This window comes from Gavialis gangeticus, unplaced genomic scaffold (genome assembly GCF_001723915.1).
Source record: "Gavialis gangeticus isolate Ggan-Ray unplaced genomic scaffold, GavGan_comp1, whole genome shotgun sequence".
Taxonomy (NCBI): Eukaryota; Metazoa; Chordata; order Crocodylia; family Gavialidae; genus Gavialis; species Gavialis gangeticus.
The window spans coordinates 20,979,213-20,999,585 of NW_017729032.1; the positions used below are offsets into that span (position 1 = coordinate 20,979,213).

General features: G+C 42.6%; 1 protein-coding gene across 1 annotated transcript in view; it reads left to right on the forward strand.

The window, feature by feature from the left end:
* PANX1 (pannexin 1) overlaps positions 1-13,771 on the forward strand; it is a 44,755-nt gene extending 30,984 nt beyond the window's left edge. Inside the window, exons 3-5 of the mRNA XM_019525034.1 lie at positions 6,531-6,754; positions 7,392-8,059; positions 9,743-13,771. Of these exons, the coding sequence (XP_019380579.1) occupies positions 6,531-6,754; positions 7,392-8,059; positions 9,743-9,813 (963 nt within the window). The 3' untranslated portion in view covers positions 9,814-13,771. The remainder of the gene's footprint in view (positions 1-6,530; positions 6,755-7,391; positions 8,060-9,742) is intronic.
* The last annotated feature ends 6,602 nt before the right edge of the window (positions 13,772-20,373 follow it).

The window sequence follows — 20,373 nt, forward strand, 5'->3', positions numbered from 1 at the left end:
GCCCAAAACTTAAATTTGCTTTTTTTAATTACTCTGTGTAGTGTAGCACTCTCAAACTGCAAATAGATGATGCTGTAAGGGCACTGCCTCTTGCACTATGGCAGTTCTGAAGTCATGTGTTAATATTTCAGTGTCTTCTGATTTAATAACTTTAAGCAAATAAATGCTGGGCCTGGTTGTGGAGCCCTGACTTAATATCCAGCCCTGTTGCTTGCACTGAGCAGAGCCATACTCCAGGTGGATTTTAGTGCCTCCTCAAAATATGTAGAGCAGGTTTACATAGCACCTTCCTTTACAAAAGCTTTGTAGAGGACAACTCTGACAAGTGGAGATTGTTGATACACACTTGGCTAAGGTATGACAGGATGCATGGCCTTTCAAGTGGTGTTAAACTGTGTTGTAGCCAAACTGCAGAGTTCAAGGTTTTGGATGGGAAGGCATCCACATGGAGGGTGGTGCATGGGTCTGATCTTCTTTACCTTGTGTTCTTATGCTCCCTGTCTTCCCTGGAAAAGACTGAATTCTAGGGAGCTAGACACCTGCATCATCATCCTAGGAGAAAACATCCTACAGAGCGAAAGTGATCCTGGCATCTTTCCATCAATTTGATAGGGAGAAATACAGCTAGGTTTATAGGGAATGTGCTGTAGGACATAAGTGGAGTGTCTGCTCCCAACAACCGTTCTAGCCCTGAGATGTCCAACCCAAATTACCAGAGTAAACCACACAGTGCTTACTTCCAATAACCTGGAATCGGGAATCAGGCCTCTTGGGTTCCTTTCCTCTGTTTTGGTGCATCTCAGTGCCTTTGCTGCGTGAAAGAAGAGAGCGCCCAATGTGAAAGCGAACATAAGGCTCCTGGCAATCCAGATTTAGCTAATGTCCTGACCTGCCCAGATACATTTTAACTGGTGAAGCTCAGGATGTGGATATTTCCTACAGATAACCTATTTATCCCAATCCTAAACCAAATCACTAAGGAAGGGGCTCCAGCAAATTTCACAGAATGCTATGGAGAGGGGCTATTCTGCTGATCTAGGTAAATAAGACACTGAGGAAAACTGAATTTCTGGCAGTGCAAACTTCTATGTGTTTGAGCCAAGTCAGTCTTTAATCTAACTAGAAACATGGCCAGTTTAAATTACACCAATTATCCAAAACCTGCCATTTGGTGACTTGGAAGCCTGGCATAATACTGTCAGCCAGTGGATTAGGAGCCACTAAGGTACATATTTTAGAAAGGTAAATTGCAAGATCTAATCCAGGGGTTGGTCACCTTTTGTCAGTGTGGCACAGATCTTATCACAGAATCGCAGAAAAACAGGGCTGGAAGGAGCCTCCAGAGGTCATCTAGTCCAGTCTCTCTCAACCAGTGGGATGCGAAGGTTGTGTAGGTGGGACTTCAACTCATCTAAAAATTTTCATTAATGATTAATATAATACTAAAATGCATGTAAATGTAAAAATACACTTTTTGGAAAAAGTGGGGTTTTGTTTTTATTGTGGTGGGACCCAGAGTTTCTTGACAAAATGGTTGGTGGGATGTAAGGTACAAAAGGTTGAGAACCGCTGATCTAGAAAAACCCTGCCTGAGGCAGGATCATCCCTATCCAAACCACCCCGTACAAATCCTTGTCTAACCTATTACTACCACTACACAATCAACTTTGTTGCACAACTACAAGACATAAGGCCCTAACCTGCTACTGGTAGGTAAAACGGGGGGACAATGGTGGTCAGTGTTGTGCTGTTGCAAGAGTTGCTAAAATACACTCAGGATACTGAAGGAAGAGGAAGGTTATCTGCTACAGAGGAAGGCAACCTCTCCCCCTTCCCCCCTCCCCTGATATGTACCAACTGGAACATAAGGTAAAGTGCCTTCCTGACCCCAGGTATGGTGATTGCTCTGACCCTGAGCAGAGGGGCAAGACGTTCTAGCTAGGAATCTCTGGGTTTCAGTCCCAGTAGAAACATTGGCACACCCCCATTGGAAGCAGCTAACACCCAATATTACGATGTAGCCATTACTGCAAACCAAACAGTCTCTGCCACTCCCTTCCTCCCCACTCCATGCAGCTAGCTGCTAGATTCATGGCCATTATACAGTAATGGTAAGTTCAAATGCTGCAGGCCACGGGTTGCTGACCCCCACTTCTAATCTGAACAGTTGGCATCCGTAGATAACCAGTCTTTTTTTATGACGTGACACTAGCAGCCAGTTTTTAATGGATTTTTCTAAGTGCAATACAAAAATCTAAAATTATATTTAAACTTTATATGAACTATGTACATGTCTCTCACAATAAGAAAGAAAGGGAAAAGAAAAAAGAGGAGGGAAGAGGGAAGGAAAGAAGAAAAAAAGTTCACAAAGACTAATATTTTAGTTACCAAAGTTCTAAAAACTCAGAAAAGTGTTTAATTAAAAGGAGTTGTACACAATGTAATGAAGGATAACACTTCAGTAAATTTATCATTTTTTTTCCAAGCTTGTCAGGCTGCAAAAATTGTAGGATCCGCATTAGTGAGTCAGAAAGATGGTGATATGTAAAGTTCGCAATGGTAGATAATGGAAGGGGAAACAAGTGCAAGCTCAATTTACATCAATACAGGAGAGTAGTTATATCACTCATCCAATACACAGCTTGACTTTCTAAGAAGGCATTCTGATACTGTCTAAATTCTGGAAAATGAAAACCACCCATTTCAATTGGCAATTGCATCTTTTTTGCTGAAGGTCAAACTCCATTTATTTACTCCCCACAGAAACCTGTTGAACATCTGGTTTATTTTAACAAAATGGGATTCAGGGATTATAATTGGTAAAGGCAAAACAGGATATTCATTTTTTAAATATTAACATGCCCCCACAAGGACACTGGTAAACTCTTCTGCTTATTCAGATCCTGTGGTATAACACTAAAGCTTCTGAAAGTTTTGGTAGAGAATGACATTAATATTCCTGGATGTTTTAATACCTAAATAAGTTATGTGTTCTGATTGCCATTGAAACTGTCATTTGTGAAACATACCCTTTGTCGTGTACATACTTAGTTCAAGTAACTCAAATTTAGCCCAATTAATTTTATAACTAGATTGCTAAAATTGTTGCTTAAGAATGAGAGCAGGAATTGATCTGTTACACTGTGACAGAAGTATTACTGCATTATCTACATGCAACAGAACCTTTTGTTCACTGGGCACATCTACATGTTCATTAATGCACTGTAATTACAGGGCATTAAGTTTATTTCCTGTAATTACAGGTACTACTTGAATGCGCCATAATCAATGCTACTGCACTTTAGCCACAGCGAATGCTTTTTTGGTGATGCTAATGCACAGTAAACTAATTCTGCTGCACATTAGTGGATTAGCACAGGTTTTGCCTGCCGTGCTTATGTGCAGTAGAATTAGTCTACGTATTGTGCTTGAAGTGTGTTGTGTAGACACACCCACTATCTCCTACTTTTGATGCTTTTTGTATTATCCTTATTCCTTTTTGTTGTAGCCAATGATTCCAATGCTAGATCAAATAGGAGGGGGTATAGTAGGCAACCTTGTTGAGTCCCTGTTTGCAAGGAAAAATTATTAGTCACAAGTCTTGAAGTGAGATGTGTATAACAGCTTTATTGACCTTACAAATTCTTTACCAAAATCCATCTTTTATAATACACAGGAAGGTACCTCCAAGAAACATAATCAAAGGCCTGTTTTGCATCAAGTGCTGAAAATGTCATAGGGACTTTGAATGTGTATTGCTGCTACTGTATCAATAGTCTGACCTACATTATATGAACTATGCCTTTTTTGATAATTTGTTTTCATGTCCTTTAAGGTCAAAGTTATTTCATCTAATATATGATCCTCTAAAATTTCCTTCTCCATCTCTCAGGAGTGTTGTTTTAGCCTTGTTGGTCTGAGGACATAGGCAGACAAGGTTATTTGGGTAAGTGTCCTATCTTTTATAAGACCAGCTGAATAGTTGGGAAAATTGTCTTTTGCAGGCTTTTGGACACAGGCGCCCTTCTTCAGGCATAGGAGAGTGTCTGTGTCCAAAGAAGAGCACCTATGTCCAAAAGCCTGCAAAAACCAATTTTCCAACTATTCACTTGATCTAATAAAAGATATCACATTTACCCAAATAATCTTCCCCATCTCTGAAATCTATTGTATGGGTCAAGTTGTATTTTTGCTTTTCATCTCCGCCAATTTGTCCAGTGTGGCAAAAAGCTGCCACTCAACGAGTAAGTCTGCAGCCGCAAAGCAGTTCTGCTTAAATTAAAGAAAGTTGAAAAACATCCTAATGAGAACAGACAGTTCTGAACCAAACCTTGAAAACCCTGTTGAATAGTTGGTAAATGAAGACTTATACCTTCCAAGTAAAATAGGCTGAAATTGATGGTTAAAGGCAGCTTCTTTCCATAATTTGAATATGCTGATGATCATCATCATTTTCATGTGTTTGTATTATTGTTGTGCCTTGCAGATCTAGTTACAGGTGAGGGCCTCAATATGCTAGGAACAGAAAAAAAGAGAGTCTCTGCCCCAAAGACTTCTTTCTGGTGAAAGCAGACTCTGTGGAATACAGGAAGTAGAGGCTGGACTGGAATGGGTCTAGGACAGGAGTGTTCAACCTCCAGCCTGCGAGCCAAAAGTGGTCTGCAGAGCTACAGGTATCCAACCTGCAGGACTCCCCATGGATTGGGACGTTTGGCAGAGGGGGAGCAGTGGCTGTAAATATGGCCACCCTCCCCCACTACCAAGTTCCCAAACCTAAGCCCCACACAACAGGTTGGGGCCAGGTCATACCCTGTCCTCACCCCCATGATTGGATGAGGTCAGGCCATGCCCCTCCCCTTGAGCTGGATGGGGCAGGGCCACGCTCCCTTTCCCCCATGGGGCTGGGTTGGGGCCAGCTCATGATTGGACTCTAACTTTCCTCTAGGTTTTTCATGACTGTTCAGATGTATATATTGAGTAAAGATATATTTCTAAGTTAGGCAAGATTTAAGCCAGTTCAAATGTGGATATTGTAACTGCAGTTAAAATTCTGCATATTCCAATACTGGGTTTCAGTCAAGTGTGCTTTATATTAAAAGTTAACCATGTAGTCATTTGGAAATGTATGCATTAACAAAATAGATAAAGTAGGTTTAGTGGAATTAGAGAGTACATCTGAATGAATTTTCTGGTATTGCATTTACACAATAGAAATACAAATATCTGCATTATGAATGTATTATTATTAAGCAGTCTTTAAATTTGACAAAAGCACACACTCAGTGGACTGTGCTGGTGCATGGAGTGTTAAGTGCTAAGATTGTGTGCGCTTTATAACCACAGTTCTGTTTGAAGCAAGTAATAACATTTAACAGGACTTGAAAATGTATCCAGCTACTTCTATTCAGAAATCAGCATAGAAGATAGTGATAGCACCAGCATTGTCAGTGGAGATGCCTAGCTTTATAACCCAGCCTTTACCCACTCTCTGTCTCTTGGGAAGTGGGGGGGTGCACTTGGCTTGTGAACCATAGCAGTGTCTTTGGTCTGTACTTTGAGGCAGAATTTCAGCAAAACAACAAGTAAACCAAGGTCAAGTTCTGTGGTTACAAAGACAGATGTCCATTCTGAATAATGCAGGGCACGACCCTCCTGAATCCCCAGGCAGACAGCTCCAGTGACTTGCTGCTTACAGTTTGTCAAACAGGATCAGAAAGAAATAAGAATCTGTGGTAGCTACTAGCTGGAAGCTGTTTAAATTCCCAGTCCCCTTCTTAGCTGCTGGAAAGCAGGAGGTGAGTTCTGTCACTCACTCTCTTCCCTTCTGGTCTTCTGGCTATTAGCAAGGCAGTCTCTCCCGGTCTCTCTTCTCCATCTCCTCCTGCCCCCATGCGCACACAATTTATGGCGATCTAGCTACCCCAGACGGTGATGTGTGTGTGAGACCCTATCCTTTCCCAGTCATTGGTGTTCATAGCTTTCCTAAGCAGCACCAGTATGAGATTTACATTTTTCCTCTTGGTTTTCCATTAGTATGCAAGGTACAGAACAGCTGTAGTGAAAATCTCATCCAGAATCTTATTTCTCTCAGCTGCTGTTGATGAGGGTGTAAGCAACAGCAGGATCACCAGAACTGTCTCTCTGGAGACTCCGGAGTACTGTACCCTAAGGAAGTTCAGGCTAGATAAAAGTACTGTACTGTAAGGTGGATACATAACTGGTTGGATCATTGTACTCCATGTGTAGCCCTGGGGTCTGTCCTGGGTCCAGTATTGTTCAACATCTTCATTCATGATTTGGATGATGAGATTGAATGCACGTTAAATTGTGGATAAATACATGTCTTCCCCCCCCCCCCCAATACCTTCCTTCCCATCACTGATAATCATGACAGAGTGGCAGTCTACAGAAAAGAGTGCTTTTCCCACGACAGTGTTCTCACTCGACTGGCTTATTACAGATGGATTCTGATCCAGTGTAATCATCTCTCTCTCTCTCTCTCTTTTTTTTTTTCTCCCCCACCTGCCTAGTTTTTTCCCTATATCTTGCTGCTAGTTGCCATTCTGTTGTATCTACCATGCCTGTTCTGGCGCTTCACCGCAGCACCCCACCTTTCTTCAGACCTGAAATTTATTATGGAAGAACTTGACAAGGCCTACAACAGAGCAATCAAAGCAGCCAACAGTTTTCATAGCACAGACACCAGAGACCCTGCTTGCTCCATTCCTACTGTTAATGAGAATCTAACACAGAGGTAACATGCTGTACTTTTGTATTTGTACTTTGTCTGTCTTAGCTTTTTGTAAGTAAAATAAGTTTGGGACACTTGTAAATCCCAGACATGTGCCAAACATTCATAGCAAATGCTTCTTTTTTCTGAATTGCAATTAAACATTGAGAACCCTAATCTATAACTCTGTGCGTGCAGGTGTGTGTTTAGATCGTACTAATAGCTATGTGTTCTCAAACAAACCATTTGAAAATATGGTCTAAACTATATAAGGCCATCTGTTTTTTGGTCTGAGTACCATTACTCATGGTAGTACTGTTACTCCTGATACCATTACTCCTGAGATTAGAACACAGATCTTTTGAGGTTATGGGTATATCTACCTCCTGTTGCGCTGTACAAGAGAGCACTGTGTTGAAAGCATGCCCCGCCCATTAATTCCTGTTTTAATAAATATGCCTGAACTTACGATACACATCGGATGTGCCAAAAAGCATCTAAATTAAAGTGCTCTTGGCACATGTGGAGCATGTTTATGCAGCAGTGCTCTGATGTGGTATAGACATATCCACTGGGTCTTTCTTAGATCATTCATCTTATTTGGTACTTGGGCAAAATGAATCCTGCGCTGACTGATTTGTGTGTTGTTTTCTTTTTTCAGTTTGTGGGAGATATCTGAATGCCACTTCAAATACCCCATTGTAGAACAATACCTGAAGACAAAGAAAACCTCCAAACACTTAATAATCAAATACATTATTTGCCGTTTACTTACACTAACAATTATCCTACTTGCATGCTTCTACCTAGGCTATTATATCAGCCTCTCTTCTGTGACTGATGAGTTTCTCTGCACTATCAAAACCGGAATCTTAAAGAATGACTCAGTAGTTCCAGAGGTGGTTCAATGTAAGCTTATTGCTGTTGGTGTCTTCCAGCTACTCAGTTACATTAACTTAATTGTGTACCTTTTGGTGATGCCCCTTGTAATGTATGCAATGCTCGTTCCATTCAGACACAGCTCAGATGTTCTTAAAGTGTATGAAATTCTGCCAACATTTGATGTTCTGAAGCTCAAGTCAAATCATTATGATGACTTGAGCCTTTACCTCCTCTTTCTTGAGGAAAACGTAAGTGAACTTAAATCATACAAGTGCCTCAAAGTGCTAGCAAACATTACAGGTACTGATAAGTTCGACATCATGCACCTTTTGACAAATCTGGGTACGATTAAAACAGATACAGTAGATGGAAAGCCAGGAGCTGTACAAGAAAAACCTGAAGAGGAAATTGTAGCAGATCCAGAAAACAATGGAACTGAGTTAGAAGGTAAATGTGATCAGTTTCTTGTTTTTTAAATGGTGCAGCCATTCAAACAGGCCTGTATAAGGAAAAGAAAGTATTACATAATTTTGTCTAGGCAGGGAGCCAATTTAGAAATAACCTGGCCTCGTGCACAGACTTAAATATGCTTTATAAGACGATTAATAATATAAAGCCTAGTCATGCTTTCTGTTCATATCATTCCTATTTAGTAAGTCTCTCCTAAGACAGTTATATTGTTCAGGAGGACTGTGTAATGTTTTTATTTGCTTGATTGGGGCTGTTGGGCAGGAAGTGTTTTTGTTTTTGTTTTGTTTTGCATGGTTTGTGGGTATGTGTCTAGCTCTAGCCAGTGGTAAAGAACTAGCAGAGTAGCCTTTAGGTCTGCAACAAAGAGCCCTTCCTGGCATCTCTCATCAACTGTAACCCATGTGGAAACGGCAGTAGCTGTCAGTGGCTTGAGTTGTTAGTTCTTCAGATCAGGGCTGTCCAGCTGGTAGCCCATGAGCTACATATTGTTCCTGAAGGAAGGGTTAGCCTGTGCCCCACAGGATCACCTCAGCCACTATTTCCCCCTCTTCATTTGCTCATGCTGCAACAGCTGGGAAGGGGCTGGAGCGTCTGAGGTGCACACCTGGCAAAGAAGGGAGCCTGCTTGCACTGCAGGTGGGTGGTGCATGGGGCTGGAGCGTCATACATGCATGGCAAGGAAGAGAGCTGAGCTGTCTGTGCTGGTGGCAGGGCGGGGGGCAGCCTGTGGAGTTTGTGCAGTGTGGGGAACAGCCCGGCTGCCCCCATTGCACATGCAGTGCAGGGGCACACTGGGCTTCCTGTGCTACAGAGCTGCCTGAGCAGCACATACAGCTGGTAGATGGGGGAGCTGGGATGCCCAGCACTACCTCCCTTCTTCCCCACCCCCATGCACACAGCATTGAGCAGCCATGCCACCATATGCACAGCAATGCTGCACCTCCCAGCCAGGTGCCTGTGTGATGGAGATGCCTGTGCAGCGCATGGCTGAGGGAGTCCAGGATGGTCTTGCCTTGAGCAGGGGGCTGGGCTAGATGACTTCTCAAGGTTTCTTCCAGCCCTACTTTCCTATGATTTTTGTGAATCTGTTTGTGGCCTTTGACTCACCCCAGGAGGAGTGAGATGTTGATTTAACTGCTCATCCCTTCTGATATTAGTGCATTTTAATGAGTGATTCTTACAAACAAGATGGAGCTTCTTTCTGTCTCCCTTACCCAAAACCAAGTCATTTCATTTGCAGGCACAGTTTACCTACACAAGAGAAGACAGAATCCCGGCTAAATTCATGGGATGTGATCACTAGGACAGTGACAGCACCACCACCACCACCACCACCACCACCACCACCAGTGCTACACATGAACGGGGAGAGGCCCTTTATGCCACGGCTGGTGGTTCTAGCGTAGCATCCAGTGGTAGCAAAATGAGTCTGCAAGCTCCTGCCCAAGCTCAGAGCTAGGTTATGATTTCCTTTGTGTGTACACAGCCTACCAGTATAGCTCTGGTGTAAGAAGCTACAAAGTCGCCCCAATTATTGACAAAGTAAAACGTGCTGTCTTGTTGTAGTTTTTTTGCTGTGGGTAAAGCATGAGCTTTTTTGCTTGTGGTGAAACAGTTTGATGGAATTTCAATGTACCAAGCGTTTGCTTTTTGTTTTAGTTTTGACAGAAGGGGTCTCCAGCAGCAATGGAAGAACAAGCGAAGATAAAAACATTCGCCAAAGACTCTAACATCTTACTGATCACTCCATCACATTGCAGTGGTGCAGTACAAGAGGACTTATAAGCCATCTGAAACACAAGGTACTGCTCCCATGGCGAGCAGTTCATCCTGTTCTTCACTGGTAAAGCTAAGACAGTCTGCAGACTATGTACATACCGCACAGTTGAATCCATGCTGCAAAAGGCATGGTCCAGAATTTAAATATTTATAAAACACTTTGCTTTTCAATTATTCGTATTGGGCATCCAGTGGGCATTCATGCAGAATGGATTACCAAAAGCAGCAACTGAAGCTAGAGCCATGAACAAGCTAGAAATGTTCTTATGGGGATGAAGAATTTAGCTATGTAGAGTATAGATACTAGAAAATGGGATGGGCAGATTCCCTTCAGAAGCATCTTAACCATAACAGATGTAACTGAATGCTGGAAGTGCTGAACACTGAGGCTTACTGTTTGGATTCCAGTTATGCGCTTCTTAATAATTTATCTAAAGCTGAAACATCCCATTCATGTTGATGGTACCAAAGGCGATTGCCATGACAGAGCTGTATTTCTATTAAATGTAGTCTTGGTTCCTTTTTCTCATAAAGTTAATGTGTGTTAAGTATAAGGGCTGCAGAAGTTTGATCTATAATTTTCTCATTTCTCAACTGGTTTGCTTTTAGTTCCTTTCCTAGTCCCCTCTGGAAAACTAAGTTGTTGAACAAAAGTTAATTCTTTTACAGAATTTCTGTAATTATCCTGTCTGTAAGGAAGCTGCATTTTAAATAGGCTGTTTTATTTGGTATCAAACACAGTATAAATTGCATATATTCCAAAACATGCCTTGCAAGAAATGGAAGCATGATGTTATATAGAAGCATGAGCTACATGTGTTAACGTAGCTCAGCCATGTTAGGAACTAAGCGTGGATGGCAGGCTAAAAATACTCAGCAAGGCAATACCCTACACCCCACTTCGCAATTCTAATTAAACTTAAGATGTAACGACTGGCTGAGACAATAATATGAAGACACTTTTGCTGCAAATGCATTGTTCTGCTGATGTTTTTGTTATGTCACAAAGAGATTGCCATAGCTTGTTCCTGGAACGTTTTGAGGAGGGCTACATTCAGTTTAGTAATTATCTTGCGGAAGGGATATCCTGTCAGAATCTCAGCATTTCTTACAAATGTCATATTGAGATTAAGTGAAACTCTTCAGCTGTAGAGGCCCACGCATATTTTAATCACCAAAATGGCAGTGTGCATCGCTTTCAGAAAGTTTATACACATGCTGACTTCAACACTCTATCTGGCCTGAGTTATCTTTTAGCCACTTTTGCTAAAATACACTTTAAAACATTTTAAATAATGGAAATCAATGCTTCGTAGTAGCTCAATAAGCATTTGTTTGCCTGTTTAGATTGCTTACTGGGGCTTTTAATGTTTGCATTATCATTATTACAAAATGGACTGTCAGGAATGGGAAAGCAAAAGAAGAATCAGTGTTGAGGCTTTTTCTCAGAATTATTATTGACTGTAAGGTAGCAGTGTATTGGATCACAGTTTATGGTGATACTACAAATCAGAGCGCCCAATTTAACTCCTACAGCTGTTGTTAAATAATTTCAGACTGTTGTGGCTTAGGGAGCAACTTTTATTCTCTGGTTTAAAACAACTTGAACCTGCTGGCTTTTAACCCATTCTTAGGAACTGATCTAGACCATTAGAGAAAAGCAACCTTATCCTCATTAGACCTTTTTTCTTATGAGCTTGTACAACAGGGCTGTGGTCTACAAGTGGAGTCCCTCTGCACTATCATGAAACTGATAATTAATACAATAAGGTCTGCTTAGACCCAACTTACAGCAAGGCAAACCTTAATGTAAATAAATACCTAAAACCATAATGCTATATGCTGCCTGTGAGGACACCAAGTGGCCTTAGTTCAAATGCCATGTTCCTTCACAAGTGAAGTGTAACACTGGGGCATGACTACAGTCCTTACATTCCACAATAGCTAGTAAGCAAAGCTGCAATGATGGTCATAAAAGAAATCTTTTATTTTAATGAAGGCTATTTCCAGAATACTTATATCAAGAAATATTCCCATATGATTTTGAAATGGGTATTTCTCACTGCTGCTGCTTACATTGGAGTGACCTGCTCTCCTATCTTAGATTTTTTCTAAATGAAAGCCTATCATACAAGCAGGTTGTTAACTCTGACTGCACAGAACCCTCCTTTGTAAAACCAGCTGCGCTCACCCATCTGTCCGTTTCTTTATAACAAAGTCCCATGGTGTGATCATAATCAATAATAATCAACCTCTCTTGCTGAGATAAGTATGCAGATGCTCTTTCAAAAAAGCCTTCTTTAATAAGACTGAGTAAAGTCTGAAACCCCTCACTTTAGACTATTCTGACTTTTTTAAAACCATTTTTTGGTGATTTTTATACAGAAACAACCATTTTGATACTGTGTGTTTAAGTGAAACTTGTTGGGTGCCTCTTATATTAAGTGTGTTGTAGCCTGTTTACTTCAGAAGTGGTGAAATGTAAAAATCCTGTAACACATTTGAATTGGATGGAACAGTTAGGGTTATTTATTCCTTAAAACTTGAAGCTCATAAAAGGTGTGCATGTGTGGGGGGGGTTGTAATAATTTTTGTGTTAATTGAGAACCTTTTTTAACCATGTAAATGTTAGTGAAGTGCAATAGTATAGATTTTATACATGGAAAACACATCTGCAATAATCCTTGCAGGTGTCTTTTTTTAAGTGAATAGTGCAATGCAAAATGCATTAGTAATTGAAAGGGATATTGGATTTCATCAAAGTTTTGCACAGACATGTAACTTTTTGTGAAGTCTTGGTGACAGTTCAAGAAGACCATTAGCACGCAGTCTTATACTAGTAAACTGCTTTGCACTGCCAGTTTATGTTCAAAATTTGATTTAACCTTAAAAGTGTTTATAAATTATGGAAAATGTCACTGAATGACAAATAGCAGTAGGAAAACATCCAGCACTCTGCATGTTTAATGCCAAAACTGGCAACTTTTAGTTGTATAGTGCCTCCCTCCGATTTTAAAGTCTGTTGTGCTACTTTTCCAACCAAAGAAGTAAAGTTGGGCAGTACAAGAGATGAATGAACTTTGTTAGAATTTTTACCAGATTTCTAAAGGGCAAACAGCATATATGAAGGTAAGTTTGATAATTTAATCCTGTTCCTCATTAAAACTGCCACAGAATGCGGCAGTTGTCAGCTTGGACCAGAAATAGGATGGCAGCTCTTGGTTGGGGTTGATGAACAGTGGCAGAATCAAGCAGAAGTGTGGGACGTCTCTGGGCCCAGTTCTTCACTCATTTCCACCAGAGTTACCCCAGCACACCTCCATCATGTGTGAGACTGGTTTGCCTTTGGTTTATATTGGTGTAATAAAATGTCATTCCTCTGTGTACTCTGAGTTCTCTGTGTACTCTGTGCCTTATTAAAGCTTCTGGTAGCTCTTTACAATTTTTTAAGCTGATAAAACAGACTTGTAACACATGAGAAAGTGTGTGGGGGGAGGGGGGAAAGAGGGAGAAGGTGCTCACAAATACCCCAAACAATGTAAAAAGTACTTGACAATGTCCCTTTTAAAATAATAAATGCCCAAGTTTGCATTGATCTCTTGATGTAGTAATGGCATTTCTTAGTTTGTTTCTAGATTAAGAGCCCAGACCTGAGGTCTTGTTCTTCCATTTAACTACCCAGCATTTAAACATGGGCTTTAGGCAGAAGTTTGCCACCCTGCCTTAAGGACTGGCTCCTAAGCCAGTTGTCTCGTCTTTGTATTATGACCATGTGGTTTTCATCTTGAAAAACTGGAAACGTAACAGTTAATGTACAGTTTGCTCTCTGTAGAAATGGTAAGATAAAATGTAGCAGTATATTTGGCACTCTGTCAATGTCAGTCCAAATAAAAATGTACCCTCAGAAGAGAAAATTGCTTGGTCTTTTTATCATTTTAATTACTTCATGTCAAAATGATAAGACTCATTGGTTTCACAGTGGTATAAGCATAGTTTATATATATTCTAATGTCATGGAGGAATTAACAGAAGCAGCATCGTACACAGTACAACAGAACTTACTTTGCTTCAGCTTTGAAAAACTTACCCATGATACATAGCAGAAACAGGAAGCTGAATGCCTTCATGAACTGGGCTGTCCTTGAATAACCTGACTAGTTACAAATCTGGGGTACTGGAACCTGCTTTCCAGTTTTACTTATTTTTTTTATTTTAGATGGTGTGAAAAACTCCATCAGGAAGATCAACATGGTGATTACAGTAACAATGTATAACTGGTAGGGCCATGCGAAGCTTCGGATGCTGATTCGATTTGGAGGAGACTCAGCCAGATTTGGTGGTCAAATCTCCGAATCCAAATCAAATTGGGAAACCAATAAAAAGGTCTGAATCAATTTGAAGCCTCCAAATTGATTCAGAAAAGATTCAGAGAAAGATTCAGCGGTTCGGGCAGTCCCTGCTTGCCACCGCAGGGAGCTGGACCCAGCCTCTGTGCTGGTAAGTAGGGGCAGGAGGCGGGGAGGTGGAGGAAGGGGCAGGGAACCATGGGGGGGACCCCCATCAGGCCCCATCCCCTACCTGCTCCCCCAGCCCCACTCAGCACCCTTTGGCCCCCGCCTGCTCTCTCTGTCCTGTCAATGGCTGCCCCTCCTCTGCCCTGGACCCAGCATCCCGGTGCTTTAAAAAAAAACAAAACAAAACAAAAAAAAGCCCCCACTCAACAGCTGCTGCACACACTGTAGTGGACAGTTTGGTTGCCCCCAAGCCCACACGTTGAAAGGTAAGGGACCCAGGGCAAAGATTTACTATAGAGAAATTGGAAGGGTTTTGGGGGGGGGGCGGGGTTGGTTTTGTTTTATTTTTTTTCATTGTTTGGGTTTTTTACACGATCAGAAGGGTTTTTTTTACCCTGTTCTACTTGGTCTGTAACTCCCCAGTATGGCCCTTACCTACATTCCTGATCCTCTTTGGCTAACATAATCAGCTGCTCAGTCAAAATAGCCACATATTTCTGGATCTGGACCAGCATTTTACTGAAATTGACAGAAAAAGTTAAATGAACTAAAACAAATATGAGGAACTCATTCCAATGGAAGTATAATTCTGTGCACTGGTCAGGAGCTGCTGCCATAGAAACACAGTGAATGTTAAAAGTACTAGTGCAAGTTGAGAGGCAGCTTCAACTCATACATACCAAAGATTTCAGCAAACAGCCAGTCAGTTATATTTGTGCAGACTGAAAGAGATCCCGTGACACACACCTAAGCCTAAGGAAACAGCTATTTCCAAATTAGAACCACAGTTGTATTTTTAACAATTTTAATGTGTTTAGTGTCAGAATCCCTGTAAAAGCAAACAGGAACATATGTAAATCTTCCCTAAGAAAAGCTATATTTTTGTTTCAAGTCATTGTCAGATCTCTCTCCTTTGTGCAGGTTCATCTGCCCAAATACTGTGTTGTCAGTCTCTTAAACTTGTTTTACTGAAAACTGCCTTTTTCCAGGCTATAGCAAAGGCAGAAGTGTGAACTTAAGGCTTTCCAGTACCTGGAAGCTGTTTGTCAAGGGCTGAACTGTGTACCATCATTTATTTTGAAGAGTATTTTACAAGACTTATACTGAAATCTGTAGATGTGCCTGCACTGCTCTTAACAGTTAATTTTGTGGCTACTTCAAGACCAAACCTACAATCTCTTGCACTGAAAAACCCTAAGTTTGACCCTCAGCAGCAGTCCAGCATGACTCTGTAAGCTCTGATGAGCTTCCGAACCTGAGGCTGAGCCTCAGCCTAGCCTGTCCTTGTCTACAACCTGTCTGAAACTTGTTCAGGCTGAAATCTCAGGACGTTCACCAGCAGCTATCCTCACACCTCCTATTTCCAACTCTCATAACTCAGTCCTGCACTCCATTGCCTGTCTCTCTATTGCTCATAATTAGAGCCATTACAGAAAAAGAGATGAGGGGCAAAGAGATCCTTAGGCTGGCTATGCTAGAGCAGTTATGTTCAAAGTATGGCCTGTGGGCTGAATCTGGCCCATGGAGCTAAGTTATCTGGCCCCTGCATGGGACTCCTTCGCAGGTCTGGAAATTTTGGCTGTAGGGGAGCAGAGGCAGTATTAATTGCTGTACCTCTGGGAGCCCCGTGGCAATTAATGCTGCCACTGCTCCTCTACCACTACATTTTTGGACCTGTGCAGAGCCCTACCGCCTGGATGACCTGGCCCCACTGGTGTGCTAGGCTTGTCTAGCCAGACCCAGTTTGCAGGGTTGGACCTGGAGCATGGTCCCCGACTCAGCCCATGGGGCCAGTTTGTGACTGGACCTGGCATGCAGCCCTGGATCCAATATACAGGGTCAGTCTATGTACTGGATTGGTCCTGCATACCAGCTGTGCCCCACTCACTTGGCCCATGTGCTGGAAAAGCCGAGCAATGCTGTGCTGAAGAAAAAGGAAACACAATGGACAGCAGCCACAACATACAATCTAGAAAGACAAGGAGAGCTTATGTGATTTGTGCTAGTTAAAAGCAACCCCAGGGGGTCAACTATAAGAACAGAGCTACCCATGGAGAAGGACGTAAGAGTAAGAACACAACCCTCCGTGGCTATAGAATAGAAAGAAAAAAAGTAAGCTGTTTTGTATTCGGGTGTTTCACTGTGGATTTAGAAGCCTGAAAACTTGTCTACATAAGGAAATTACTGCCAAATAAACAAGGGTACAACATTACAGTGTACACTAACTCCCTGTAGGAGCTTCTAGCAGTAAGGTACATGTTGTTATGATCAGAAAGTAGCCCTGACTCAGGGACCCAGACACACAAAACGTTAATATTGATACAGTAATTCATGTTCTTTACATAAGTTGTTACACTCACCTAAGTTGCACCAGAGGCTGGAGCAAACAGGTAACCTAACCAGCTATTCCAGGGTAGCTGTTTGCAGCAATAGGTGTTATTACAGCACCTTGCCAGTAAGCTGCAGGAGTGCAAGTAAATGCCTGTGTTATAACAAACAGCTATCCCAGAAGAAGTCTGGACACCCTCCTGAAAACCTCTACTGCAAGAGATTCCACAATTTCCCTGAGCAGGTCATCCATTGAATTAATTTTTTCCTTAAATCTAGCCTAATCTGCTGTGCTGTAATTTAAAACTATTGCTCCACATCCTGGCTTCGGTGGGATGTGGACATTTTGCATCCAGGACTTCAGGTACATAAAGTCCAGAGACAGGTGGGATTAGGACGCACTCCTGTGCTCACTGTTTCCTGTTGGCTAGCTGTAAGCATCTCCCTATTCAGTGGGCTGGGTTTTCTGGATCCCATTCTGAAGCACTTGCCTCTCCCCTTGTATTGTTGGGGGAGCTCTAATGCCTAAACTACAGCTTTCAATTCCACTTAAAAGTCAGGGGCTGTGGTACCTAACTTTTGACTCCGCACTCTGGCCACGCACCTGGAATTTTTTGTTTGTAAAGGAAAGAGGAGGCGGAGAACAGAGCTTCCTTTCTCTTGCCTTTCAGTAGTCTGGGCCTACTTAGTGCTGTGGCCCTGTCTTACCTATCTGTACAGCACCTAGCACAACAGGGCTCTGTTCTCTGATGATACTGAAATGCAAATTATGATAATGCAATTGTTGGCAAGACACATGCAGAAAGATCATCTACAGTGAAACATTAAAGCAGTTGCCATTTTTGACCAGCTTTGAAACTGAAAAAAAACTACACAGCAAATGTCAAACTGCACCAACAGCATTACTGGAAGTAACAGAAACAGCAGAGTGTTTTCAAACTAGGCATTCAGACTGCATCTTGTGTCAGGTTTCTTCTCCAAAACCAAGCTGGCTCAGTTCCAGAAGCACATTGAAAATATCAGACCCCCTTCAAAGCATAACTCAATAGCACTTAGCATTCAGCTAACACTCCACAGCTTCAAAGCATCTTACAAGCCAGTTAACGGATTCAGTGATGGATTTAGGGCAGCACTTAACTACCCAGCGATAGCATCTTCCAAACAGATAAAACTAGCTTTAAAAAAAATAAAATCCTCAGAGCATCTTTTGAATGCAGGCAGATGTGAAAGCTATTATACCCTGGAGACTCACAGATTGTGGGCCCATAAACCAGCAGGCACTTTTCAAAAGGTTGGCCTAAGTGACTCGTGGTAGTACACAAGTGGAGACTGCAGCAGGGTCAGAATTGGACCCGAGCTCCCATTCCTTTACTCGGACTTGGATCACTGCTCTCAGCAACTCTGCTTCAAAGAGTAAAGGAGACAGACTTAGGTCCTCAGTGTCTTATTTTGCCCTTTATCAAAGATATTTATAAGAAATGTGGCCAGGCAGGGGAGGGATGGTTGCTAGGCAACATCTCGTTAGTACTGTCATGAGTAATAACAAGGCAGGTCCAGTCAGAGACCAGATCATGCGCCTACTGAAGTAGTCAGGGAGAAAACCCTTGCTTACCGTTAATGGGAGTAGGGTCTTAATGACTGAACCCTTATGTCCTTATAGGCGACCGAAGATCACCGCCTTTCACCACATGGCGGAGGAAAAGTAGTTTCCCCAGATGACTGAAGTTACCATTTGTTACCATGCACTTCCCCTCCTTCCAGGAGTACTTTTCAGCCCACACTCTCAGAAAGCCTTGGCTTGCATCCATTACGCTGCCCAACAAGACAGCCAGCGCCACATAACAGCCATCGTGTGAGTGGGTTCAGTGAAGCCGGGGCAGAGAACGACTGCATTTCAAAGGACACGACAGGGGTATAATGAAGGACAGTAGCATAACTGTGGGGGGGAGAGGCACCCACCCTGGATGCCAGATAAGAGGGGGCACCAAAACAATGACTCCCTGGGACCACCCCCCAGCGCAGTAGCAGAGTACATCTGAGAAGCCGTCCGTGCAGCAGTGCACAGGGAGCTGCACAGCACCACATCGCGTGGGAGAGCTGGAGCACGTGCAGGGCTGCGGGCTCCTGGCGCTCGCAGCACAGACGGGCTGTGGGGAGCTGGGAGCTGACCATGGAGGAGCCATCGCAGCGGGTGCAGGATAGGTGTGCAGGACCAGAAACTCACTGCAGCAGGAAGCAAGTGCAGAGAGCTACTTCACGCCCCTTCCCCCTGCTATTACAGCAACAGGAAGTTGTCTGTGGGCAGCCAGAAGACTTCTAGGAAGCAGGCAGTGTGGTGGGAGCAGTCTCTCCCCCATCTCAGCATAGTGTGGGCCACACAGGGGCCAGGGAGCTGCCCCCGCAGCCCCCTGTTCCAAGTTGCAATAGTACCTACAAGGCAGGAGCTGATAATAATCATCTACAGCTTAGAAATATTTCCAGATACTTTATAAAACTAGCAAGCTCTTTCCTCAAAGCCCAAGGGCCCTGCAGCATTCCCGGAAAGGCCGAGCAGTCTGGTTGTGGTGGACCAGAGAGGGCAGTTAGAGACACGTGGGACAATCCATATTTAGCAGCTCTTCAGCTCCACGGGGTGTCCAGCTCGAGGACCTCTACCGATGGCAGCCATATCAGTCCATCTCTGAGCCCAGCCTCCCCCCTCTCCTATAAAACAGCATTGTCTTACAGCTCAATCTGCCCCAGGGCGACTTGAATTCACCTGATCTGTAAACACACCTGTTTAGGCACTGCTCTCAGGCTAAACCATCCTAACAACATGCTACGCAGGCACACTTGCAGAAATCTCCCCTCAACAGTGAGTTCCCTAGTGCTCCCTACATCAAGCTATCTGCAGTTCACATAGTGAGTTACTCGAGCTCAGGTGTGGCCCAGGGAAGAGCGTCATGTTTTATTTATTTGTAATTCTTTAGCCAGAAGAATCAAAAATGATATCTGAAACTTGGGAGAGATTTCAAAGTATTCAGAATTCAAGGTAAGTATTTCTGCTGCTACAGTTAGTAAACGTTTAACCAAAAAAATATTAGACAACATTCACCAGCCCACCAAGACTGCTGAATTAATATAACCGGAGAAGGAAAAGTGTCAGGAAACAGTTCTTCAAAGCTCTTTAGTTCTTTTAATTTGAACGCTTCCTTTCTAGGTACTTTCATTGCTGCTGAACTTCTCCAGGAAAGGGACAAGGTGTTTTTTTTAAAGAAAATGGCTCATTTTGTGATGTTAAAAGGAGCACTCCTTTTGTTTTCTCTGTCAACTTCTTTGAACAGAGGAGTTGAGCTATTAGAAAAAGTAATCCTGCTACATAACAGGGAGGATCCCATCCCCCCCACCCTGGGCAGGTCTTCATCCATCTGAATGGACCAATTCAGTAATTTCTTGTGGAAATACAGAGAGTCACAAACTCAGAGAAGTGAAGGGAAACCTACTGAGTGGGTGAGGAAAGAAATGGTCTTTGCACTCCTGCAGTCTTGCCAGGACTCATGCCAGAAGTGCTAAAATATCAGAACAAAAAGCTGTTTGAAGCTTTCAACAACTAATTCTCCAAGTATCTGAAGTTTAATCAAAAATCTATTCTCCTGGTTGTTTTTAAGTCAGTTCAAAATCCAAACTGTG